Consider the following 20145-nt stretch of genomic DNA (forward strand, 5'->3'; position numbering starts at 1 on the left):
GTTCCACCATGCCTCTCCCTATATTCTCCAATATAAGTCCCAGCAATTTTCCATCTGTCCCTTTTCCATTTTGAGGAAGAGTCATATTTGAATCAAATGTTAGCTCTGTTTCTCTCTTCATAAATCCTGCCTCACTGTTGGGATTCTTGAGTACTTTGTTTGTATTTTCAGATGTCCAGTACCTGCAGTTTTCATTTCTCTGTAAACCCGCATTTGACGTGTTTTTCCTTCATTAATCTTCGAGTGAAGGCCACATCGGGTACAGAGGATGCAATAGATGATATGTGTGGAGGTACAGGTGAATCTGTGGCAGATATGGAAGTTTCCTTTGGGGCCTTGGAGGGAGGTGAGAGGGGAGGTGTGGGCGCAAGTCTTGCACCTCCTGCGGTTGCAGGGGAAGGTGCCGGGAGTGGAGGTTGGGTTGGTGGGGGGTGTGGATCTGACGAGGGAGTCACGGAGGGAGTGGTCTTTACGGAATGCTGATAGGGGAGGGGAGGGAAATAGAGGCCTCCTCTATATTGGGGAGACAGGCCGCCGGCCTCCTCTATATTGGGGAGACAGGCCGCCGGCCTCCTCTATATTGGGGAGACAGGCCGCCTACTTGAGGAGCGTTTCAGAGAACACCTCTGGGACACCCGGACCAACCAACCCAACCACCCTGTAGTTCAACATTTCAATTCCCCCTCCCACTCCACCAAGGATATGCAGGTCTTTGGACTCCTCCATCGTCAGACCACAGCGAAACGACGGTTGGAGGAAGAATGCCTCATCTTCCGGCTAGGAACCCTCCAACCACAAGGGATGAACTCGGATTTCACCAGTTTCCTCATTTCCCCTCCCCCCAGCCTGTCTCAGTCAAATCCATCAAATTCAGCACCGCCTCCCTAACCTGCAATCTTCTTCCCGACCTCTCCGCCCCCACCCCAATCTGTCCTATCACCCTCACCTTGACCTTTTTCCACCTATCACATTTCCGACGCCCCTCCCCCAAGTCCCTCCTCCCTATCTTTTATCTTAGCCTGCTGGACAAACTTTCCTCATTCCTGAAGAAGGGCTAATGCCCGAAACGTCGATTCTCCTGTTCCCTAGATGCTGCCTGACCTGCTGCGCTTCTCCAGCAACACATTTCCATCTCTGATCTCCAGCATCTGCAGACCTCATTTTCTATTAATCCTGAGACTCTGGTAATGTTCTGGAGAACTGGGATTGAATCGCACCATGGCAGAGAAAAGCCTGGAATTAAAAGCCTAATGATGACCATGTAACCACTGTCATGTTTTGGGGAAAATCTGCTGTCCTTCCCCGGTCTAGCCTTCATGTGACTCCAGACACACAACAGTGTGGTTGACTTCCAACTGCCCTCTAAAATAGCCAGGCTTGCCATTCAGTTGTACCCACCACTATGCAATTGCAACAAAGAAATTCAACTGGATGGATCTCTTGGTATCGACCTAGGCACTGGAAACAACAACAGCAACAAAATCTCTGTTGACTCTATTAGGTCCTCCTTACTAACATCTGGGGGCTAGCCCCAAAGCTGTCAAGCAACAAAGACTAGTCAAGCAACAGGCTGACATTGTTTGGAAGGTATGATTCTGTGAGTATGACTATGTCCCAGACACCACCATCTCCATCCTTGGGTATGTCCTGTCCCACTGGCAGGTCAGTCCCAACAGAGGTACTGGCACAGTGTTGTACTGTCAGGAGGGAGTTGCCCTGGGAGTTGTCAAAATTGACTGTGGACATCATGAAATCAAGTTAAATATGAGCAAAGAAACATTGCACATACTCTCTCGACTGATGAATCAGTACTCCCTCCATGTTGAACACATTTTGGAGGAAGCACTGAGGATGGTAAGGGTGCAGAATGTATTTTGGCAGTGGATTTCAATGTCCACCACCAACAGTGGCTTGACAGCAGCAGTACTGATGAAACTGGTCGTGTCCTAAAGCACACAGCTGCTAGACTGGGCCTACGGTAGGTGGTGAAGTAAGCAACAAGAAGGATTTATCTACTTGACCTCATCCTTACCCATGCTGCTGCAGATGTATCTGTTCATGACAGTATCAGAAAGTGAGCATTGTACAAATCTTGTGGAGAAAAGGTCCTGCCTTCGCATTGAGAATACCTTGCATCATGTGTGATATTATCACCTTACTGAATGGTACAGGCTTTGAACAGATCCAGCATCTCAGGACTGGGCATCCATGAGGTTCTGTGGGCCATCGACAGCAGCAGAATCATACTCCAACGCAATCTTCAATATCATGGCTTGGCATATCTTCCATTCAACCATTATCATTAAGTCAGGGGATCAACACTGGTTCAATGAAGAATGCCAGACCAGAACCAGGCAGATCTAAAAATGGTGTCAACCTGGTGAAGCTACAAAATAGATTTGTGCGCTAAGCAAAAGCTGCAAGTGACAGAGCTCAGTGATTTCACAACCAATGGTTCAGATAAAAGGTCTGAAGTCCAGCCACACCCAGCCATGAATGGTGCTGGACAATTGAACAACTCACCAGAGGAGGAGGTGCTACAAATATACCCATCCTCAAAGATAGGATAGTCCAGTGCATCAGTGCAAAAGATAAAGCTGAAGCATTTGCAACAATCTTCAGAGTTAAAAATCACACAACACCAAGTTATAGTCCAACAGGTTTATAATGGAAGCACTAGCTTTCGGAGTGCTGCTCAACCACCTGACGCTCCGAAAGCTAGTGCTTCCAACTAAACCTGTTGGACTATAACCTGGTGTTGTGTGATTTTTAATTTTGTACACCCCAGTCCAACACCGCCATCTCCAAATCTTCAGACAGAAGTGCCGAGTGAATGATCCATCTCTGACTCTTCCAGAGGCCCCAACATCACAGCTACCAATCTTCAGCCACTTTGAGGCATTTCACATGATATCAAGAAATGATTGGAGGCATTGGGTATTGCAAAGGTTATGGACTCTGACAACATTCTGAGGCAATAGTACTGAAGACTTGTGCTCCAGAACTTGCCACACCCTTAGCTAAGCTTTTCCAGTACAGCTACAACACTGGCAACTACCTTACAATGTAGAAAATTGTCCCGCTATGTCCTATACACACAAAAAACAAGAGAAATCTGACCCTGGCTACTTTTGATCATGAGTAAAGTGATAGAAGGGGTTGCCAGCATTGTTGGGGATAGGATTAAAGTTTTCTTTGTGCTGCTTGTGCCACAAACTTCCTAAATTATCATTTTATTTTATGTATATGTATTCTTTGGGCTTTTTTCTTTTGTATAATAGACTTGTGTTCTTCAGTTAAAAGGACATTGGCAGCCTCAGGCAAATGTGTACAGTGTCTGACCATAATGGCAACCAAACTGTAAAAATAAAACTTAATTGCTACCAAGCCAGCTTTCACTGTGGAAATTGATTTGCCCAGTGTTAGTGTCAACTGCAATCATAAAACCGTGTCTTGGCAGATTGGATTTCAATTGGATTTAACAGGATGTGACAACTTTATATAAAGAAATGAATGAAATATTACTGCTAACTTTACTCTTTAATTTCTTAACTAACTTTTACTCTATGCTTCTTCCTGCCTCTCCCAAAGAGAGACAAAGACAGGTTAACTCACTGACTCTTTTCCTTAGACTACGGAAACAGTTTAAGACTTCTTTTCCGTTCTGGCTGGAAGGTTTCTTTCCTGCTCTCAGCCTGGGGAGGTCTAGGAACTAACAAATAGTCCTTCTACTGGTATGACTTCTGTACCTCTGCATTTATCCTGTTAGTGGCCCCTGACCAACTGTTTGTAGATGATTAAAACACAACCTAGTAAACATTCAACAATTAGTTCCCCACATGCTGATCAAATCATTCTGCTTAGGTCGCGTTCTTTCTTAGAAATGATGATTGAACTCATTGTTCAAAAATTATTTTCTAATTTTTTTTAAAACAAAAGTCACCTTTATAGAACTAAACCCAAAATTCTACTTACTTTTGCTTTAAATAACAAATCCCCAAATGATGAGAATATGTTATAAACCTTTATCACAATACCTACGTTCTTAAACGTGCAAGAGAAGACAATGATACCACTCTTAAATTGATTGTCTGAAAAAAGCTGTGTAGTCTTTAGAATATTTTGTGCAGAAACATTCTACTCTGAAAGCTCCACTGCCCTGTTTTGTGCATTTTTTGTTTTACAAATTCACTCTGAAAGAAATGTAGTTTGGTGAAAAGGACAGTCTGTGGTAACATAGAAGACAATAAGGGGAGATTTTTTTGATGTAGATCTATTATACAAATATGTCCAACTGATTCCTTCTAGGATATACTGCAGTTCGTTATTCTTCAACTTCCGCACTAAAAAACATCTCTGGCTTTATTTTCAGGGCCAAGAAGTTCAATCGTAACTATTTGTCAAAGCTTTTGATCAGGGATAAAGAGCCAAAGTCCGGTATTGTTGCTCTTTATAAGAAGCTGGAATTGAAACAGGCGATTGAATTGGCTGAATCTGGACAACTCAGTAAAGTGTCGTCATCTGCTTCCCTGCTGTAAGTAAAATGTTGCTTTCATGTTGGTTAATAAGTTGCATCAAAATTTCCTAAACAGGAACAGGGGAATTAGAAATAGACATTGTCTTGAACATTTTGGATTTGATGTGGTCATGGCTCAAGCTGTGTGCAAATTCAGTGAATGAATAGCAGTGGCACTGGAGCATGCACATTAAAAGCACTACATTGTTTTAAAACAGATATCTAATGAATAGGTACAGGGTTGATCAGTTCTAAGTTTGAATGTTAGGAGTTTTGAGTCTTAGGGTGGAAGTATTAAAGTCCTCAATTTCAGAATTTTTATTTTTCATTACATTCACATTCCCTTTATTTTCACTTGCACTCTTTGTCTACATCTCTGAAACCCACATCTAAACCTTTGTTAATTCTAGACTTGATTATTCTGATTAGATTTCTGTTATCTATCTGTCAAGTCGGGGTTTGCTGAAACATCGATAACTATGTTTGATTCACCCCAAGATCCATTTACATATTTTGTCCAGAGTACCTGGTCAAGCAAGCTTTATCATTTTCTTAAATGATCTGTTTGCAATTCACTTCATCTTCTCCCAAACTCCTTCAGCCTACCAAGTTTCCTAGGTCCCATACAGCTCCTCAGTCTCATTCAATTTCTGGCTTCTTAAACATTTTTGACTTTATTCATATCAATGACAATGGTGCTTTTAGCTACCATGATCTTGAGCTTTAGATTTCCCTCCATGTACCTGAGGCTGTAAGACATAGGTGCAGAAGGAGCTGAAAATGTGTTGCTGGAAAAGCACAGCAGGTCAGGCAGCATCCAAGGAACAGGAGAATCGACGTTTCGGGCATAAGCCCTTCTTCAGGAATCCTGAAGAAGGGCTTATGCCCGAAACGTCGATTCTCCTGTTCCTTGGATGCTGCCTGACCTGCTGCGCTTTTCCAGCAACACATTTTCAGCTCTGATCTCCAGCATCTGCAGTCCTCACTTTCTCCTCATTGGTGCAGAAGGAAGCCATTTGACCCATTTGAGTCAGTTCTGCCATTCAACAAGATCATGGCTGATCTGATGCTTAACTTCACTTTCCTGTCTTTTCCCATAACCTGATACCTCTATCTTGTTTTTGAATTTCATCACAATGCTTCTTAAAACCTTATGTTTCATCAAAGCAATGGTCATCCAGCCTAACAGCTCCATGTGTACGTTGGTGTTAAGTTTTGCTCCATAACTCCCTGTAAAGGCCTTCATACGTCTTTACATTTAAAACACTGTATAAATGCAAGTTATTTTTGTTTGGTTTTGATATGTCTTTTTTTTTTAATTTGCAGAAATAAGAAACCACAAAAAATAAACAATGTCTCCCCTGATGAGCTGAAGAAAATCAAAGATATCTTGGCTAAAAATTTATATCAAATAAGACAGAGGGTAAGATGGACAAACTCCAATGGCTTACTTAACGTTAAATGAAATGTCTTTAAAATTCAGATTTAACAATAAATCTCATGCTCTCCCATTGAGATATTATCAGAGACCTGTGGCAAAAGCTTAATTTTTTAACTGCTGAGGGTTGTTAAAATGTGGGGATTTTGTCAGTGTTCTTGTTTTATGGGAAGCATAATTAGATATTTAAGTCAATGTTACCGTGCTACATCCCAAAAACCTATGTTCTTTCTGTATTCCACAATACTAATGAGGCAACAATTATTTAAATTATTTCCATGATCATTCTCACTGAATACAACACAATCTTGCAGTAAAACTACCAAATTTTCATTACATTTGGACAATGCTGGACATTATTGTATTGATTCCCCACTGATGTCTGAAGGAAGCTAGACATTTTCTTCTTGACTTCCTGCATTTCTTGACTGCTGGGAAAAAAAATCTAGAATTTTACTTGCTATGAAGTAAAATTATCTCCAAGTAAGGCTGCTAAGTGACTAAATAACTTGGAGAAGGTATGGTTCCTGTGTTTTTACTGCTCCAGTCCCTTTAGTTTGAGAATAGTCTAAAGTAAAATTTAACTTATTCCAGGACATCCTAAAAACAGTTTTGGCCTTCATATTATAATTCAATCATAATATCAATAGATACCAGAAAACCTATCAATTTAAGAATGATTTGGATTTGACATAAGACACAATTTATGTCCCAGTGACGTTTTAATATCTGGTTGGGTAAAATCAATTCTTTGCTATTTCAGAGAATGTGTTTTATTTCAGTGTATTGCATTCATTAAACAAAGCCTCCCTTTCATCAAACCCCCGCCCACACCCTTGAAATTCATTTCTGCAATTCCAGCCTCTTCCCTTTCAAAGACTCCAGCATTGTAGTTCTTTACTTTCAACCTCTTGGGTATTAAGCCCAGTATTTGAGTTTTGTAGTAGAGATTTTCCAGGGCAAATTTGATATGCAGTTCACAAGAGAAAAAAAATCTAAAGAAAATATCTAATAATCCAGATAATGAGAATTCACAACATGATTGCGCACACAACCTGTGCAATGGAACAATATTATTGATTGTTAAGGCAATTTAAACAAAAACAAGTTTTAATCATCCAAATATAAATGCTGGCAGTTCAAACCGTATTGCATATGCTGGGAATTTTCAAAACCCTGGCATGTTACTTGTTTAAGATTATGCTTGAGGTGCTAGGCCCTGACTGATAATTGATTTCAAACTCTTCAATGTAGCTAGAATAAAATGAGTGGTGCATCAAGGATGGAGAAAATAAGTATTTAAGAGAAACCTAAAATATCGGGGAGGAGTGAGGAGAGGAAATGAAAAGGAGACCGGTAGATAGAATTAGGAAGAAGAACAAAATAGAGGAATGGGTATCCTAATGACTACTCTAAGTAAGCTGTTCACAGTCAGAAAGGAGAGATTGAGGGAGTATATAGTTCAAGGCAGTGTGGGAATTTGGTCCAGTAGGATCTATTATAGGTTACTTGCAGATTGAAGGTTTATGAAAAAAAAAGTATTTACAGGTTACAAATGAAAAGACCAGTAGGAAATTTTTGAAGTCAAATTAAGAACTAAGTTATTAAAATAGAGATATAGGGCCAGGTACTGTATCTGCATGATGTGGGAGCTGTTGGACTCCATTGTAATTCATCGTGACCACATCTGTGGCAAGTGTTGGTAGCTTGAAGAACTCTGGTTCAGAGTTGATGAACTGGCCTCTGAGCTTTGAAAACTATGATACATCAGGGTGTGGGGAGAGGTAGCTGGACACTGTGTTGCAGGAAGCTGTCACACCTCTCAGAATAACTAGCTCGAATTCGATCAGGGAGCACTGCTGCAAGAGGCAAGTAGAGGAATCCAGGAGGTTGTGCTGAAGGATCCTCAGCCCTTGAACTTGTCCAATAGGTTTGAGATTCTTGCTTTCTATGTGGATGAGAGTTGGGGTTGTAGGGAGGATGAGCAAACCGAATATAGCACTTTGGTACAGGGAGCCATTTAAGAGAGGGCAGAAAAAGAAAAATGTAGTTGTAATTGGAGATAGTTTAGTCAGGGGGAACAGACACCATTCTCTGTGAACAGAATTGTGGGTCTCAAAGGCTGTGTTGCCAGCTTGGGTTCAGGATATCTCATCTGGGCTGCAGAGGAACTTGGAGTGGGAGGGTAAGGATCCAGTTGTTGAGGTTCACGTAGGTACCAACGATATAGGTTAGAAAGAGGAAAAGGGTTCTGCTCAGAGAATGAGTGGCTGGGGGCTACATTTTAAAAAGCAAACCGAGAAGATGATGATCTCTGGACTACCCTCCCCATGAGCAAATAGACAGATGGTCGACAAGATTAAAGAGGACAGCGCCTGACTCAAAGATTGGTGCGGGAGAAACCGGTTTGAATTCATGAGACATTTTCATCAGTATAGGGGAAGCAGGGAGCTGCTCGAGTGAATGGATTCTGCCTGAATTATGCTGGGACCAGAATCCCGGTGAATTGCATTACCGGGCCTGAGGATCGGACTTTAAATTAAATAGTGTGTAGGAGTGGGGGGGGGAGGGGTCAGGATTCGGTTGCATGGAACATTTGGGAAAACAGGAGGCAGGAGGGCTTAGCAGAGGTTATTAAAGATTCCAGAGCAAGTAATAGGACATACATCTCTGAGCCTTTCCATACTCTAACTTCAGGCACAGCAGATAAGGGGACAACTATGAGGAGAGCGTCAACACAAGACTGAGGATGCTGTACCTAAATGCATGCAGTATAGGAAACAAGGGAAAAAAAGCTTGTAACAAGGCAACCGTAGCTGACTAGGGAAGTCAAGGTCAGCATAAAAGCTAAAAAAAAGCATTCAGTGTGGTGAAGATTAGTGGGAAGCTGGAAGATTATGAAGCCCATGGGAGACTGATTAGCAAGGTTAGATCTCATGGGATACAGGGAGAACTAGCCATTTGGATACAGAACTGGCTCAAAGGTAGAAGACAGAGGGTGGTGGTGGAGGGTTGTTTTTCAGACTGGAGGCCTGTGACCAGTGGAGTGCCACAAGGATCGGTGCTGGGCCCTCTACTTTTTGTCATTTACATAAATGCTTTGGATGCGAGCATAAGAGGTACAGTTAGTAAGTTTGCAGATGATACCAAAATTGGAGGTGTAGTGGTCAGCGAAGAGGGTTACCTCCGATTACAACAGGATCTGGACCAGATTGGCCAATGGGCTGAGAAGTGGCAGATGGAGTTTAATTCAGATAAATGCGAGGTGCTGCATTTTGGGAAAACAAATCTTAGCAGGACTTAGACACTTAATGGTAAGGTCCTAGGGAGTGTTGCTGAACAAAGAGACCTTGGCGTGCAGGTTCATAGCTCCTTGAAAGTGGAGTCGCAGGTAGATAGGATAGTGAAGAAGGCGTTTGGTATGCTTTCCTTTATTGGTCAGAGTATTGAGTACAGGACTTGGGAGTTCATGTTGCGGCTGTACAGGACATTGGTTAGGCTACTGTTGGAATATTGCGTGCAATTCTGGTCTCCTTCCTATCAGAAAGATGTTGTGAAACTTGAAAGGGTTCAGAAAAGATTTACAAGGATGTTGCCAGGGTTGGAGGATCTGAGCTACAGGGAGAGGCTGAACAGGCTGGGGCTTTTTTCACTGGAGCGCCGGAGGCTGAGGGGTGACCTTATAGAGGTTTAAAAAATTATGAGGGGCATGGATAGGATAAATAGGCAAAGTCTTTTCCCTATGGTCAGGGAGTCCAGAACTAGAGGGCATAGGTTTAGGGTGAGAGGGGAAAGATACCTAAGGGGCACCGTTTTCACGCAGAGGGTGGTATGTGTATGGAATGAGCTGCCATAGGAAGTGGTGGAGGCTGGTATAATTGCAACATTGAAGAGGCATTTGGATGGGTATATGAATAGGAAGGGTTTGGAGGGATATGAGCCGGGTGCTGGCAGGTGGGACTAGATTGTGTTGGGATATCTGGTCAGCATGGACGGGTTGGACTGAAGGGTCTGTTTCCATTCTGTACATCTCCATTCTGTACATCTCTATCTCTAATAGTGGAGAAGAACTATAAAAGGGGTAGAAAATGAATTATGAAGGTAAGCTACCTAGTAATGTAAAAGAACATTGCAAGAGTTTTAAGTTACATAATGGATAAGAGAAAGGCAAGAGTGGACATTGGACTGTTGGAAAATGAGGCTGGAGAAGTAGAAATGGGGAACAAAGAAATGATGGAGGAACTAAATATGAGTCTTCACAATGGAAGACACCAATAGCATATCAGAACTTCAAGAGAGTCAGAGGCCACACATGAGTCTCATGGCCATTACTAAGGAGAAGATGTTGGGGAAGCTACAAGGTCTGAAGGTGGATGAATCACCTAGACCAGATGGACTGCATCCAAAGGTTCTGAAGGAGATAGTGAAGGCATTGGTGGTGACCTTTCAAGAATCACTGGAGTCAGAGAGGATCCCAGAGGAGTAGAAAATGGCTAACATAACATTCCTGTTTACGAGAAGGAGAAGGCAGGAAATTATGGGCCAGTCATTTGGAAGGTTGTAAAGTACATTATTAAGGATGAGATTGCAGAGTACTTGGAAGCGCATGGTACGTCGGGTGCCTCAGCACGGCTTCATCGGGGGAGGTCGTGCCTGACAAATCTGTTTAGAATGCTTTGTGGTAATAAGCAAGTTACACAAGTGAAGCCAGTGGATGTGATCTATTTTGATTTCCAGAAGGCCTTTGACAAGGTGCCACACATGGACGCTAAATAAGACAAGAACCCATGATTTTAGGGGCAAGATACTGGCACATATAGAGGATTGGCTGACTGGCAGAAGGCAGAGAGTGGTGACAAAGGGATCTTTTTCAGGATGGCAGATGGTGACGAATGGAGTTTCACAGGGGTCAGTGTTGGGACCACAACTGTTCAAGTTATACATTAACAAATTTGATGAAGGAACTGAGGGCATTGTTGCTAAGTTTGTAGGTGACACAAAGATTGGTGAAGGACAGGTAGTGTTCAGGAAGCAAGGAGATTGCAGAAGGACTTGGACAGGCCAAGAGAGTAAGCAAGGAAGTAGCAGATTGAATACAGTGTGGGAAAGCATGAGGTGTTACGCACTTGGGCAGGAAAAATAGAGGTGTAGACTATTTTCTAAATAAGGAAAGGCTACAGAAATCTGAAGCACAAAGGGCCTTGGGAGTCCTAGTTCAGGATTCTCCTAAGGTTAACATACAGATTCAGTTAGCAATTAGGAAGGCGAATGCAATTTTAGCATTCATTTCAAGAGGGCCAGAACACCAGAACTTGTTATATGAAGAATGGATGAGAACTCTGGGTCTGTACTCAATGGAGTTTTGAAGGATGGGGAGGGGATTTCACTGCAACTTACAGAATACTGAGAGGCCTGAATAGAGTGGATGTGAACAAGATGTTTCCACTTGTAGGAGAGACAAGCACCAAAGTGCACAGGCTTGAAGTGGAGGCATGACCCTTTGGAGGAGGAATATCTCCAGCCAGAGGTGATGAATATATGGAATTCATTGGCGCAGAAGGCTGTGGAATCCAACTTATTGAGTGTACTTAAGACAGAGATAGGTTCTTAATGATTGGTAAGGGAATTAAGGGTTGTGAAGAAAAAGTGGGAGAATGGAGTTGAGAAACACCCAAGCCACGATCAAATCGTGGAGCAGATTCAATGGGCCGAATGGCCTCATTCTCCTCCTATATCTTATGATCTAATACTTTTATTTTTGGCTGAAACTTGTTAGTCCACCGAGTGGAATATGTAGCTGACTTTTATCTGTGGAAACTGTGGCTCAGCTGTGTTAATTCCACTAGATAAATTAAGCTGCATGTATCATTATTACAGTCAAATGTGGGGGGTGGGGAATAAATTCCTCCCCTTTCATTCCGGAGATTGTAATTTTGAATTTTTAAAAAGATGTGTTTTTCCCAATTTGGTTATATATTTCATCGTGCACAGACTTATGATGAAACAAGCCAATTATATCTCTTCAGTTAGCAGGAAGTGAGCTTGTTATTGTGACTCACTCGTTTAAAAGTATAAACAGTGTTAAAAGGTTAAATCTATCTGAATCTTGAGTGTGAGAGAAAGAGAAACACGAGCATGCAAGAAAATTGAACAATTTTTAGGAAGAGTTGGATGAAAGTTGAAGTGAATAAGTTAAAATAATTATATGTTCTAATGTTGGTCTTGAAGCTCTAATGAGTTTGCAGCCAAGCTGGATATCTTCTGGAGATGGTTACTTTTAGCTGACAATTAGTTATTTTCCAGGGTGGTGGTATTGCATTTGAAATTTATTTTATATGTAGGTATCGTGGCTTCTGCAGCCATTTTAAAACCACATCCTGACTCATTTAAAGGTGTTTACTTCCAAGTAATTTTCTGGTATTAATCCTTGATGGAATTAAAACTTAATAGCCCATGTATTATAATTTCAAGATGCTGTGGGTGATAGAGATTTAAACCCTATTAAATCATTGAAAGATTAGCACTTCTTTTCTATAGTTCAAAGTGCACATCTGAAAAGAGACAATTCGTGGAAAAAGTGCTGAGCAATTTTTTAAAATATAGCTAAATATGACTTATGTGTATCAGCTTGAAACGCCTCACAATGTTGAATTTCACAGCATGTTCTTCTAGCTGAAAATATAAGTTTCGCCTACAATGCATGAAAATTAGTATATTTTCTGTAAAAAAAAACATGTAATCTTGTATTAACATTTCCTGAATGCAGCTCATGAAAGAATTACAGCAGTACTGAAAGGATGGAGTGTGTTGAGAATGCTGCTGCCCTATCATCCACTGCTCCCTGTACTTGAAACATTTTAGACAAACACTTCTTCTAGTATTTGCATTGATGAATATTTGCGTTCATATACTATTAAAATTGTTTAATCACAGACACCATCATACAACAGGCACAGTCTGCCAAGAGACACCAATGAGAATCAGGTTAAAGAAATTCTAATACGACGACACGGAAGTCTACGGGAAAGTATGCGGAAAACAACAAGAGCCAAACAGGTAATTCCCGAAACTTTCCACAGCTTTGTTCATTATCCTGGCACTGAATGTAGAACGTGAATGTATTACATTGAACTGTCTGGTATGATTGGTATTATTTCAGAAACTGTATGATACTAGTACTAGTTTTGGCATGTGGTAGTCTAAATATTGAGCAGTTTAACAAAGTAAGCACAATGTATGGTTTTGGAATCTATGCATTTATAATCTTTTGGGGGTAGAGGAAAAGAGTGTTCAAGTGAACATAAGCAATTTATCCAAGTGCTAATGACAATCTGTGGGGAGAAATGAGGGGATATTAGCAGGAAGTATGTAGGAGGCAAGATTAAAAACATTTCTTGCTCTCATTTTTGAAAAAAAGAACATTATTCATCTGATTTCAACCTCAAATTCAGTATAGGGGAGATTTATTTGCTGTAACGTTTACAAGGGATAGCCCCTGCTACCTTACTCTTAGGGTTTTGGTTTAACAAATAAACTTCAGGATGGATGTTTTAAAATTTAAATTTGAAGTTTCAATTGGCTCCCCCTTGTTCTGCCAGCAGATACAATTGGAGATGAGTGAAAGGAGAAAATTCCAGTTTCAACCTTCCTTCTTTCTCTCAACACTATTAAGATGGCGGCTGAGAAGCAGTGTTGAGTTTGAGCTCCTAAGCTCGTTAGATTCCATCTGCTTTTTTTTTTGTCTCTTCTTTCTTTTTACTTTTACCATTTCTTTCTTTCCCTTTTGTTTAAAGTATTTTGCTTTAGTGAGGCATTAGTGACAGTTCCTGCCCAAGCAAGTTCCATGAGCCAGTTGAGGCACAAGTAGTTACAGAATGGGCAGCAGCAAACACTCATCTCCTCCCAACACTCCAGGCTGTGGCTTAGCTGGGTGCCTGCATGGAGATAAGACTTCAATAGGACTTTCATATCTGGACATTTTTTCATTTCTTTTGGCTTTGTTTTTTTATTTCTGCATTGTTTTTATTCCAGTTTTGTCATGGCGATGGTGCCAATTATGTCAGTGGAGGTGAGTTGGCATGGAAGAATGGCACCTTTTTGTTCCGGGGGGGCCACAAGGTGAAAGGAACTCTTATCTGGCAGTCAGGCCTAAGGCCTGTGACTCAACACTTAACAAGGACTGTAAAGCTGGACACTTCCTTTATTTCTTCATTTTTCTGCCTTTACGTTCGATGTTTTGGTTTATTTTTCTGTATTTTGAGAAGGTGCTGGAGAGTGACGACACTATACAACACTTCACTCTATTTTCTAACAAGATACACGTGACAATGAATAAACCAAATCAAACCATACACTGAATGTTGATTATTTTTTAAAGTAACACCAGAGTTTGTTTCTTTTTTTTTTTACAAAATCAAATTGTTTGGCAAGTATGAACTTGTGCTGTGAGGCTGCCTGGTTGTGGACATTCACATGTTCCTCTCTTTGTCCACAGTCGGGTGCTGTAAAGAATAGTCCATTTTCACAGCCTCAAAATGCCAGGACTACTACTCGGCCCAGAAAGAAAAACGTTGCTTTCACAGGTAATATTTGCTGCATTGTAATAAGCTATTTTCAGCGTTGTGTCTTTACTTTGTAATAGAGAAACCAGCATCTGCAGTGACAGCGTAGAGATGGTAGAGAAGTAGAGTTTGTTGTCACTGGAAGTTAAAGGATAACTAATTACAATTGGGGAAAAAAACCTTTTTTTAAAACATCGATGCCTACAAGCTTTATTTGCCATCAGGTATATGCTAATGTCCAAGGTATTCTGCACTCACAGGACTGATGTCTAAATTTAATAAGGTCATTTTTCTGTGGATGAACATACTATGTGGCAGCCTCTTGAAAAAAAAACTAGAATTTTAGTCAAGTAAAGGGACAAGCAGTTTATGGATATGGTACCACTTTGGTTTCCATCATCTGCCCCTTACCTCAGAAAAACAATGTTAAAAGGTCAGAAATTCTTTTGATAAATTTACACTTTCTCAAGGGCAATTAAGGTTGGATAAGAATTTTGGACTTGGCAGTGACATTCACATTCCCATGAAAGAATTTAAAATCGGGAAATGAGGTTTTGAAATGAATGAAAACGTTTTATAATCAATACCAAACTTGATGAGATGTGAAAGGGAGAAATAATGCTGTGCAAAATGAAGACTCTGTCAGTTTTGAGGTCTTGAGAATGAATGAGTCTTTTTCTTGCAGCATTGGTACCAAAAGGGATGCCTTGTTAACACAGTTTGAGATACATATGTATGACCTGATGGACAACCTCATGGGTGAAAGGTGACCAAAAGCTGGGTGCTGAAGGTTGAATTAATAGTGTATTTGTTACAAGGTTCTGTTTACACAGTTGCTCATTCAAGTTGTGGGAGAAGTTACTGCAGTCAAGCTGGAGCCAGGAAGATTCAATTAGTAACAAGTAGCTGATTGGTCTGTAGAGTGTTGACCAGTTGTCAATGACCAAAGGCAATATTTGACAGGGAGCTAGAAAAAGATGGTGAGGTGGTTGATTAAGGGTGGCACTGATTCAGTACTGAGATCTTACCTTCACTTGAAAGATCATGATATACAATCATTTATACAGATGAGAAATAGCAAAGGTCACTTGTAGAAGTTATTTACAGGCCCCTTAACAGTAATTATACTATAAGATGCAGTAAAAAGCAAATTGAGCATGTTAGAAACATATTGTAGTAATAATAATGGGTGACTTTAATCTACATGACAATTGAGAGAATTGAATTGGCAGAGACAGTCTGGAAAATTAGTTTGTAGCATTCTGGGACAATTTCTTAGAGCAGCACGTTCTAGAGTCAACTGAGGAGTAGTTAGTTCTGGACCTGGTAATGTGCAATGAGTAGGATTCATCAAGAAGTTCCTGGTAGAGGAGCCTCTAAGTGAAGGTGATCACAACACGATTGAACTGATGATCACTCTGAAAACAAGTGTGAGTGCATGACTAGTATTTGAAAACTAAGTAAAATTAACTATGATGCTATGAAGGCTGAGCTGAATAAGGTGAAATGGAAAGCTAGCTTAAAAGGTAGGTCAGTCTAGTTCCTGTGGCAGACATCTGAGGGCACACTGAATAAATCTCAGTAAAAATTTATCCCAGTGAGAAGGTTGCACCATCTGTAGCTCAATAATTAAGGGCAGTATTAAATTGAAAGAAATATTGTAAAAAATCTGCAAAGATTAATGGTAGGTGAGAAGATTGGGCAAATTTGAAGAACCAGCCAAGAATAACTAAAATGACAGTAAAGAAGCAGAAAAAAAAGAGTATGTGAGGAAATTAGCTAATGATATAAAAATGGTAAGAATTTCTATACTTATTTGAATAAAAAAAGAGTAACAGAAACTACTAAAGCTCCTTTGAGTGAGTCCGGGGAATTAATAATGCAAAACAAAGAAAGGGAAATTGCCTGAAGTTATCAAGTACACACGAGAGCAAGCATCTCTGTGAAGGTTATGCACAAGCAACAATAGAATGCAGAGATTTTCATACAAAAACAGTTACATAGACTGTCAAATAGCACCTAAATAGTTAATACTGTTAAACCAATCAACTCAGTACTTGAGTGTGCACAAGCATCAAGGGCATGGTCAGAACTCTGTCAAGTTACTGCATTTTAAACTTTTACCAATCTGAGCACCTACTATTGTGCTCAGCTATCACATGATACTGATGAGGTTAGGCCACATACCTTTACACATGCACGCACTCAACTGGTGACTTATAAAAATCATGAGAGCTTGTGGCTGCTGTATCTTGCTTCTCTCAATTGAATTTTGGATTTTCCCCTTCAAAGGTGGTTTGGTGGTCCCTGTCTGCTGTGATTCTGGTTTCTTATCAGGATTTGCTTTCCTTAATCTTCCTTTCAGTTGCTTGCAGGAGGAATTGTTCACAGTCTCTGGCTTATTCATTAAAAGCCACTGATCGCAGCACCTGATTGGAAATAAATTTCCTCAGGCTTGTTATGGCTATTTTCCTGTAGAAGGAAGAACAGCTTGTTCCTTTTTGGTGGTTCAGTGCTTTCTGACCAAATGTTCACAACCGCAAGCAGCTCAGCTACCAATCTTAGCTGCTGGCAGGCAGAAGGCCTTGATCATTGACACCCGATCACCATTCCCCACACTAATCTTGCCAACCCAAATCTCCCTTCGCATACATGCCCTGATCCATCTTGACTGTTGTAACCTCTTCCCATTACTTGAACAAGTATCAGTTCAAAAATCCGCACCTTATGATTAGTGTCATGTAACTTGCTTTTTAAAAGTGCAGTAATCTTATCCACAATCCTTTGTTTATATAACAGTCCTCTACTCATTTCAGTCCACAATCATAAATACACAATTTGAAAAAAGTCTGTTTAAACAGTAAACACTGGATAGGTCAATTATTTATTATGCAAAATCCAGACTATTATATGATTCATTGCAGTTTCTTAAATGCACTCTCCAAATACAATTTTTTAAATAAAGAATACTTCAGTCTAAATTCACTCTATTCTAATAATGTAATTTTAAAATCAATTTTTAAATGATTGAGAAAATTTCTCTTTTCTTATCTTCAGTGGGAGAAGACAGCAATTTAGAAACTGATTCCTTGCAGTTAGATAATCTTTCGCAATCCAAATTGAGACCATCACCTCGTCATCAAGAGGCATGTGGAATGGAGTGGAAGAATGAAGTTCACAGGGAGAATGATAGAAGTCAAAAGCCTAATTCTTTTGGCTATGATGGTGGCGGAGTAGGCAGCAGAAATGATAGCAGAAGAAGACCTGCACTCAAGCCAAGGACAACATCTGATAATCTGGACCTTCATTATAATGAACACAGAAGAAGTAGGCAAGGATTTGTGGAATTTTCACCAGATAACTGGAGAGCTGAAAGTGCATGTGAGGAAGACACTGAAGTTAATGATCCTTTGATAAGAAAACCAAAGTGATTTCACAGAAAGGTGACATATGTACATCCTGTTCACCAGACCTCCAGAAATCAAATCAGTTATTTGCATTAAGTAATTTAACATTAATTAAAAGAAATTCATGGAGTCTTTCAGAATTAAGTGGCCATGGACTTTTGCTCCTAAATTAATCCAAATTACTTTTTTATTTTGTCAAGACAGCCTCAGTCTTTGTGTACTTGTTGACACTACTAATTATTCAAATAGCGTAGGATGCTTTGCAAGCACCAGTAAAAATGTGGTCTGGGCATGTCTTCACCCATTTGGTGAGTTTTACTTTGTCGAACTGGTCCTTGTTAATGGTTTTAATTTTCAAATGAAATGTTGCTTTTTAACAAATAAAGAAATGAAGATTTGAATTTATATAGAATTGCTTATGATCTCTGGGCATTCAAAAGTGCTTTACAGCCAATAAGGTATTTTTAAACTAGTTACTATAGTTATGTCGGAAATACTGCAGCCATTTTGCCTAAAGCAAGGTCCTATAATTAGCAAAGTGATGATGACTATGCTATTTTTATTTATGTTAATTGAATAACAAATATCAGACAGGATATTGTGACAGCAACTTTTTAGAGGGACAAACGTTTTGGCACATTTTTAACATCTGTGAGAAAGCAGGGCTATAAATCAATGTTTCAACAAGAAGACACCATCTCCAACAGTGCACCAATCTCTCAGTGCTGCACTGGAGAGGTAGCCTGGATTTTTGGTACATGGGTTTTTAAGTGGGATATAAATCCACGGTCTTTAATTTGGAGAGAAGTACTTCTGGTTGAATCAATGTTGACTATGAAGTTGTTGGCTTGAGGAAATGAAGGATAATTTGATCTCTTTTTTAATACAAACACACTAATTAATTATCCATCTGGAATCCTCCAGCAATATTATGACCATTATCTTCTCACATACTTTGTGTATCTCTACTTTGCTCAACTAGGATTCGTTCCTCAATTTAAATTCCTTCCAGCATCCTATTCAGTACTTTCCAATCCCATTGCATAGAAGTGTGCTAGGCTTTGAATGCACACCTCAGCATTAATCCCTTAAATCAAGTCGGACTTGGTGGGAGAAGATCTTTGGACCTTCAAGAAGTAACAGCTAACACTGATGTCTCCCTCACAGACTTTGTTACAAAAACTACCAAGCCAAATGTAACTTGTACGTAATGTCATTCTGACCAATCATTATCTTGCTGAAGGTAACAGGCTGTTCTCAGTCTACCAAGTTGCTTTCCTCCACTGTGCGAGATCAGCCAGATGCTGTGCATCAGCCAGGAAGAGGATGGTGGCATCAAATTATTGTGGGTAAATCACCATAAGCTTCCTTTTTAATTCGGCTACTTATGAAGAAATCTCTCAATCAAATACTGAAACATTTATTTAAAATTTATTGTGTGTAGCATCCAAAGTAAGATCCCTCAAGTAAGCAAGTTAAGCAGCACAACTTAATTCATCTATTACCTGATTAAAGGTGGAATTTAGTCCAGGCTTTGATCCTTGTGAAGTGTTTTTCGAAGTTCTGCTGATGAAATTTTTGATGTTGAATTCTTAGTTTTTTTGTCCTTCAGGTCCATGGTTATTAGTGATTTAGATTCTTTCATCTAAAATATTGATTACATTTCTGGCCATTGAGTCTGCAGCTTGCTTCCTTATCAGAAGTAACTCTTCTGTTCCTTGTTACATTTAGCCTTAACTGTCTGTTTGAAGACCTAACCTATTTTGAATTAACTTCTTAAATTCTTCTACAGGGCAGTCATTTGTCCTAGTGACATAAATCCTCAACCAGATGTCGAATAGTTTTGTTTATGTACCCTTACCACCTCCTTTGCTTTCCAGGCATGGCTAATTGTTTTCAATCCCCTATATAATAGCTTATTCCAGACAGAGTTATTGCTGGTCCCTTTCGGTGTAGCAGTTTATTCTTTCAATCCACATACAGTTATTAAAGTTCTGATGTTTATAAAATCACAAAATCTACAAGATGAAATTTCCAACTAGATGAAGGCTATTGAGTATCCATCGTGCAACATAGTGTCAGCAGTGGACATCATTTCATCGTACAACTAACAGTGGAAGTTGCTCGTGCAGACTGACAGCAACTGAAAGAGATGAATTTTCAAGATCATTGCAAGACTCCACAAGGCCAAATCCAGTCGTCGGTAAAAAGCATTTCAAAACT

General features: G+C 40.0%; 1 protein-coding gene across 1 annotated transcript in view; it reads left to right on the forward strand.

The window, feature by feature from the left end:
- The window catches only part of slc9a2 (solute carrier family 9 member 2), a 92488-nt gene extending 74156 nt beyond the window's left edge, over positions 1-18332 (forward strand). The window contains exons 8-12 of the mRNA XM_043691732.2: positions 4373-4534; positions 5843-5939; positions 12888-13010; positions 14449-14536; positions 17573-18332. Of these exons, the coding sequence (XP_043547667.1) occupies positions 4373-4534; positions 5843-5939; positions 12888-13010; positions 14449-14536; positions 17573-17946 (844 nt within the window). The 3' untranslated portion in view covers positions 17947-18332. The remainder of the gene's footprint in view (positions 1-4372; positions 4535-5842; positions 5940-12887; positions 13011-14448; positions 14537-17572) is intronic.
- Positions 18333-20145: the final 1813 nt, after the last annotated feature.

This window comes from Chiloscyllium plagiosum, unplaced genomic scaffold (genome assembly GCF_037043375.1).
Source record: "Chiloscyllium plagiosum isolate Xiang-an unplaced genomic scaffold, Cpla_swu_hap1 HiC_scaffold_6, whole genome shotgun sequence".
Lineage (NCBI taxonomy): Eukaryota > Metazoa > Chordata > Chondrichthyes > Orectolobiformes > Hemiscylliidae > Chiloscyllium > Chiloscyllium plagiosum.